Source organism: Sesamum indicum, linkage group LG15 (genome assembly GCF_000512975.1).
Source record: "Sesamum indicum cultivar Zhongzhi No. 13 linkage group LG15, S_indicum_v1.0, whole genome shotgun sequence".
In the NCBI taxonomy this organism is placed as follows: domain Eukaryota; kingdom Viridiplantae; phylum Streptophyta; class Magnoliopsida; order Lamiales; family Pedaliaceae; genus Sesamum; species Sesamum indicum.
Genome location: NC_026159.1, coordinates 1,436,828 through 1,443,018, shown reverse-complemented (window position 1 = coordinate 1,443,018; position 6,191 = coordinate 1,436,828). Strand labels below are relative to the sequence as shown.

Here is a 6,191-nt window from a genome sequence, read left to right as displayed (position 1 = left end):
TTTGTTAGAACTAAGAAATGGGAGTGCACCTGATAGACAATCACAGCTGCATAAGCTCCCAAGAAGATACTTGATACAATGGAGCCCAAAACTGCTCCCACAACGGCCAATGGCCAGAGTAAAATAGCAAATCCAGCAAATGGCACGCATATGGTCTCCAAGAAGGGCCCTTCACGGCCAATACAATCATGAAACAAGCGATGCCACCCCTTGAATAGCATATAGGGGCTCTTACACAGTGCAATAACTGAGATCACAGGAAGGTCAACGATTGAACCCAAAATCCCAGCAATAAGGGCAAGTGGAACATATAACAATCTGCAATTCAAAGCAGGAATTTCTTGAACTTAATGAGAAATTGAGAATGCTATAAGAACCACCAGCATTTTCAGGGTCGAGATAAGTGAATAGTCTAGTTCCAAACATCTACCAGCTGTTCCTTAACTTTGTTATACATTAGCACCCAATTCATTTGAAGTTAGAAATGTCACTTGTTGACAAACCAAGCATTCTCAAAATAATAGAGCTTGCTACTCTTGATTCAAATATAACAGAGAGAACTCGAAAAACTTTGAGCACTCTTTTGGTTTATGGAGTCTGTGCATAATATGCAGTTGCAGCAAAACCAAAACATAAGCTGCTACACTTTGCTATGGTGATTAGTTTAATCAAACACCCAACTTGCAATAGAACTCCACAATGCAAAAGGCACATTTATCACTGATGAAAAGACCCTACAGTTGAAGTCAAAGATCAATTCATGGAGAATATTTTGATAACATAGTAATTCTTAAAATACAAGAACCTTAAATCCAATTTCTGATGAATCGACTAACTGAGAAAAGCAAAAAGATGGTTAATGATGGCAGACAGAAAAAAACATACCGAATTTCGTAATATTTTCCTTCAGGAGGCCCTTGACGCCTTATATCATCCATAATTGAGAAGTAAGAATGGTAACAAACATCCAAAACATCCCTAATAATAGTGAAGCTCCCTTTGATAGCGCTCCAAGTTCCATCCTGTAAGCATGGTGAAACAAGAACCAGACTTTTGAAGTCACTAAAAGAAATGGAAATATATAAAGCTATACTTGGTACAATTTACATACGCAAATGCAGTGATAGAATTTGTTAGTCTTCCCTTCATTGACTGCCTGAAAAGTAGCAAATATTGGTGCAAGCAAGCCATATGCTGCCCCAAACAGAAGGCTACATGCAATTCCAATGGGGGGCCATGAGATTAAGACGGCAGCAATACAAATGCTAAGAATGAGCTTCAAAGCTGGACCAAATTGTTTTGTGCTGCCATTGCAAGAAATAGATGGTATCACTTAGATGACAAATGGTTCAATTTGTTGAAATGAGTATCACAGAAGTGTCAAGAACACACCTCAAAATGCAGTAATACGTATAGAAGCAGTGTATAGGCCAAAGACCCAATATTATCACTGAAATTGCGACAGTTATTATCAGAAATATCACCGGGAACATAATGATACCTGAAACAAACAAAGAGAAGTTCAGCGGATAATATTTTAATTATATAGCAGTATGATATTGTATTCTCATATATATACATAATAATACATATGAATTGTTTTAACTGAATGCAATGGTGATACAATACAATCTTATGCAGTCATTGCTTCAACAACTCTTCGGTAAGAAAACAACAGGGCAAGTAACACCTTGACCAACATCAACTCAAATGTGAGAATCCTGAAGTTGAGAAAATGTGCAATGAAAAGAAGCCACACTTCTTAATCAAATAATAACCTCCAAATTATTGAGAAAGGTAGAGAGAGAGAGGGTCAAGGACTCCATTTCAATGATCAAAATCTCAAGTCGGCTTTCCGAGTTGCATGTATTCAATAATTCATTTTCTGTCAAACAATACTTGCAATTCTCCCAATCTTAGGATAAATTTTACGCTTAAAACTGTAATATTTCCGAACATAAAAAATCACAATTCAGTCTTATTCATACAGGTATGCAGAGACGATTTAACGGACTATCAGTCAGGCAGCAAGACAGAATTAACATTGTGTCAGAGCAGACAAGACAAGCTTGTCAGGAAATGATAACCAAACACAAAGGAGAAGCAAGAATACAGAAAAGAACGAAATAAAAGAAAATAATACAGAATAGAAGATAAACAGAAGGGTAGCAATGAACACCTTTAATGAAGCCAAGAATAAGAAGGCCAATGAAGAAAGGCAAGAAAAAGATGAAGTTCCAGAGAGAAGCCCAGAAACCCCTTGGAGGTTCCATTCTTTCTTTCTTGGATTTTCCGCTCAATCACCACAAACCCATCCAACAATCAACCAAATTCTTCAAATGGCTCAGCTCCGAACAAGAAAGTAGTTAAAGAAACAAAAAAGATAGCATTTTTCTCACTGAACTCGACTTCCAGCACCTGATGCCCACCAAATACACCGACAGACTGGTGGGTTTCTGTCTTGTAGTTCACTTTCTTTTCTTTACTCGAAAAAGTTTGAGGCTTTCTAAGAGTTTCAACATTGAAGCTAATTAAAAGAACAGAATTGATAATGCGCTTTAATTTGGGTTTTGTCTAAATAGATGAGCAAACAGTTGATAACCCGTGAAAGCCTCAGATCTATGGATAGAGTAGTTCTTTTTTATCTTTTGGGTTACAGGTAGTTGTTCTGTGCTCCTGCAAGCTTCTCTTTTTCTACGTTGTGTTTTCCTTATTTTACCCAGCACTAAGCACTTTTCTAGTCATTCGAAGTCTTATTTTAAAATGAAAAGCAAAGGAGCCCGGCTTCTTACTCCAAAATCCGGTCATACCACGCTGGAAATTGCGACAAAAGTATTCAGAAAAAGGACATAGATTACCGTGATTATTTTTTATATTGCCATGTTCGTAAGTTACGATTTAACATATTTACTTCTGCTAACTTATTTATGATCGAGCAAATGAAGAATACTGATTAATTAATCAAGAATCTGAGATTTGTCTATCAACCAAGCAACCAGCAACAGAGTCACACTCACACAAATAACGCAGTTCTTCTTCAGATTGTTTCATTTTTTTCTTCACATCAACATATTATTAAATTAAATACACAAAAACTAATCCAACCCAATTGCTGTAATAAATCAAACGTTATAAAATGAATTCTTGTTAACTGGTGAAATTTTTCGTTCTTTGTCAGATTGAATGGCGAGTGTTGGGCAACGACCCGTCATCTTAATTTTTTGAGTATTTTCCTGTTATTGTGAAAGGTTATAGTTTCAGGGAACCGTAGGCAGCAAAATGGGGAGAAGTCCTAACTCTCTTTGGTTTATACACCAAATACAAATGCAAGAATTAATAAAACGTGTGTGTGTGTTTTTTTAAACAACAAAGACAGGAATCTTGATAAGATGTTCCAGTCGATTTGTCTAAGACATCCAGACACAAAGTGAAAAATGTACAAGGGAACTATTTACATGGAAACTCGGACGATCAGTCGACATCTGATTCTATGTTGTCCCACAAATTATATAATAAAGAAATGCTACTGGACAAAAACTTTGAACACAAGAGACAGGCTTGCCTTACTCTAAAGCAAAGTGATTTTGCAGGTGAAGCATGGTAATTGCAAATAGTAAAACTACATCTCATATTGGCATAAAACATCCTGAAAAAGTATGGGATTCACCTATGTAACTCTTCCTTCTGTGGCGTGTATATTTCACTTCTATCAAATGGTTTACTTCTCCTGGGAACACCAGCTAAATTACAGAACTCTGACAAATTTTTCCTGATCTGCACGTTTTTCTTTCTTTCTGGTGGCCGAGGGCCTAGAGAGCTAATGTCTATGGTTGCACCATACGTTTGTGAAGATTGGATCACGGCATCATAGGCCTTAGTTGAAAGCACAAGGCCCTCATTGTGAGCCCTTAAATGCAACTCATAAGCAAGCCTTGGTTTACCGTCTTTTGTCAGAGCCTCAATCAACATTTCATAAGTAACCTCATTGGGGGTTATATTTTGAAGTTTCATACGCTGGAACCATTCATACGCCACACTTCCCAAATTATTTCGAGCACAACTGCTGATTATTGCATTGAAAGTGACCACCGTTGGCTCGATACCAACAGTTCCCATTTCCTGAATTACGGAATCCACATTGTCAAATTTTCCTTGGACAGCATATATTGAAGCCATGATTGTGTAGGCATACAGATTTGGCTGGACACCCACTTTCATCATATGTTTCCAGACATGAAGGGCTTCATCATAGAGTTTCCCTTTCTCAAGAGCACTAAGCAATGCCCCATACGAGATTATTGTGGGTTTCTCACCTTGTTCGACCATTCTCTTGAATATCTCAATAGCAGCTGAGGTTTCTGAAGCCTTGGAACAAGCAACAAGAACAGAATTCCATTCTCTGCTGCCTGGTTTAAGGCCTTTCTCTTCCATCTTGTTGAGCAACCTCACACCCCATCTCCAAATTCCCTTTTTCCTAGCTGCAGTCAGCAGTATATTAAAATGAGAGACAATCAATTCATTTGACATGTTATTTGGTTCTGGTCCCTTATCCAACAACTCCTCGTAAATTTCTAAAGCAGCCCACCACTTCTTTGCTTTTCCCATTAGCCAAATGACATGATTGCAAACTGATAAACTTATTTCACCGTCCATTTCTCTTATCCTAGTATACAATTCCTTAGCTACAACATAATGTTCTTCGCGTGTGCATGCCCATATGAGACGCTCATGTTCTGCACGACCCGGCTGCAAGCCAGCCTTATCCATCTCTTTCAGCAGCCTCAATACCTCAGTGCTTAGGGTCTCACTCGCCACAAGCCAGCGTCTCATCACTTGGTAGCAGATACGAATAGTGAAGTTTTCTAGCTTGGCAAACTCATGTTCCCAGTCTTCTTCATCATCTTTCCCGATTTCACCTTTTTGGTATTTGTTTTTTATCTCAAGAAAGAACGTCAGAGCTCCAAATCCATCTTCCATTCTACGATAAGCGAATAAGACAGTAGAATAAGAAGCAGGAGATGGAGATACACCTTTGGTTGGCATCTCCTCAAAAAGTTGGAGAGCCTTGACTTCTTTTCCCTGTTCTATGTAAATGCCCATTAAAGTGTTGTATGTCACAATATTAGGAAGCACCCCTTCTACAGCCATATCATTTATTACTTTCTCAACATCATCAAAATTTTCAGCTTGCTTCATTGCTCCCAAAAGGCTGTTATATATAAAAATGTTGGGTCTGAGAGGACTATCAGTCTCTTTTCTCTTTCTAATAAGCCACTCAAAGAGAGCCATTGCTGAGTCTAGCCTCTTGTCTTTGCCAAAGCCTCTAATTATCGTAGAATACACCTGAAGTGGAAGTTTCTGTTTCTCCTTGAGAACTTCTTCCACGTCATCTGCAGTTTTGGCTGAGTGCAGTCTCCATGCCAGGGCACGAACATCAATCCTCTGACTATTCCCACTTTGAACTTCTTCTCCATTATCACTTCCACCCTTTTGCACATCATCATCCTCATGATTATTATCCACGGAGTCTCCATAATTATTTGCGCGTGAATCACTCTCCTTTACTTCATCCAGTTGAACACGAGCAATTTCCGCATCATCTCTATGCTCCAAAGAGTCATTTAAGTGGTCTAACTCTTCTTTGGCAATATCGTCTCCAACTGTGGGTTCCTCCAGGGCCCATGCCAAGGCAAAGGCCGCACCAAGTGAATCTTTTTTGGGTTTGGACAAGAGATAACCCGTGCCTTGGGGGCAGAAAGATAAAAACTTACATTTCAACTCAAAGTTTCGCCGTACAAGACTAGTACCACCTCTAAAACCCCTGAAATAGCTTGATAAATGGAATAAACTATTGCAGGGATTACGGCAAAAATCCAATCTTTTCCTTCTCTCTCCGCATTTAACTAAACTAAGACAAGAACATAATTCTAAATCCACCTGAGGTATCACACAGGAGTGCCAAGACCCACTTGCTGAAGGCCAAATGGTCAGAGCTTGCATATTGATCCCCGAGATGTTCACAAATCAAAGCACAACCTCAAGATCGAGTACTCCACCAAAAGTCGAGGAGTCATGTCAGAATTCAGCTCCGAATACTATAATAAAGAAACTACTCTAGCTATCAAGATCAAACAAACAGAAAGCGAAGAGGAATCAAGAGTTGCAGCGCTGCAATCCCGGTTCCGCTTTTC

At 38.8% G+C, this 6,191-nt stretch overlaps 2 protein-coding genes across 3 annotated transcripts in view; both read right to left on the bottom strand.

Moving 5' to 3' along the window:
* Positions 1-3,800, bottom strand: part of LOC105177369 (uncharacterized membrane protein At3g27390) — a 5,638-nt gene extending 1,838 nt beyond the window's left edge. Inside the window, exons 1-5 of one of the 2 annotated variants that reach the window (XM_020699148.1) lie at positions 3,668-3,800; positions 1,393-1,501; positions 1,112-1,304; positions 886-1,022; positions 30-318 (exon numbers count right to left, since the gene is read on the bottom strand). In XM_020699148.1, coding sequence (XP_020554807.1) covers positions 30-318; positions 886-1,022; positions 1,112-1,304; positions 1,393-1,493 — 720 coding nt within the window. In that variant the 5' untranslated portion in view covers positions 1,494-1,501; positions 3,668-3,800. Of the gene's footprint in view, positions 1-29; positions 319-885; positions 1,023-1,111; positions 1,305-1,392; positions 1,502-2,179; positions 2,717-3,667 lie in introns of those variants that run through there. The other variant, XM_011100489.2, reaches the window with a different exon arrangement.
* On the bottom strand, positions 3,334-6,185 carry LOC105177505 (pentatricopeptide repeat-containing protein At3g46610). The gene has a single exon (XM_020699147.1). The coding sequence runs from the start codon at positions 5,998-6,000 to the stop codon at positions 3,664-3,666; it is 2,337 nt and encodes a 778-aa protein (XP_020554806.1). The 5' UTR covers positions 6,001-6,185; the 3' UTR covers positions 3,334-3,663.

Coding starts and splice junctions, on each gene's coding strand:
- LOC105177505 (XM_020699147.1), bottom strand. CDS start 6,000: ATGCAAGCTCTGACCATTTGGCCTTCAGCAAGTGGGTCTTGGCACTCC.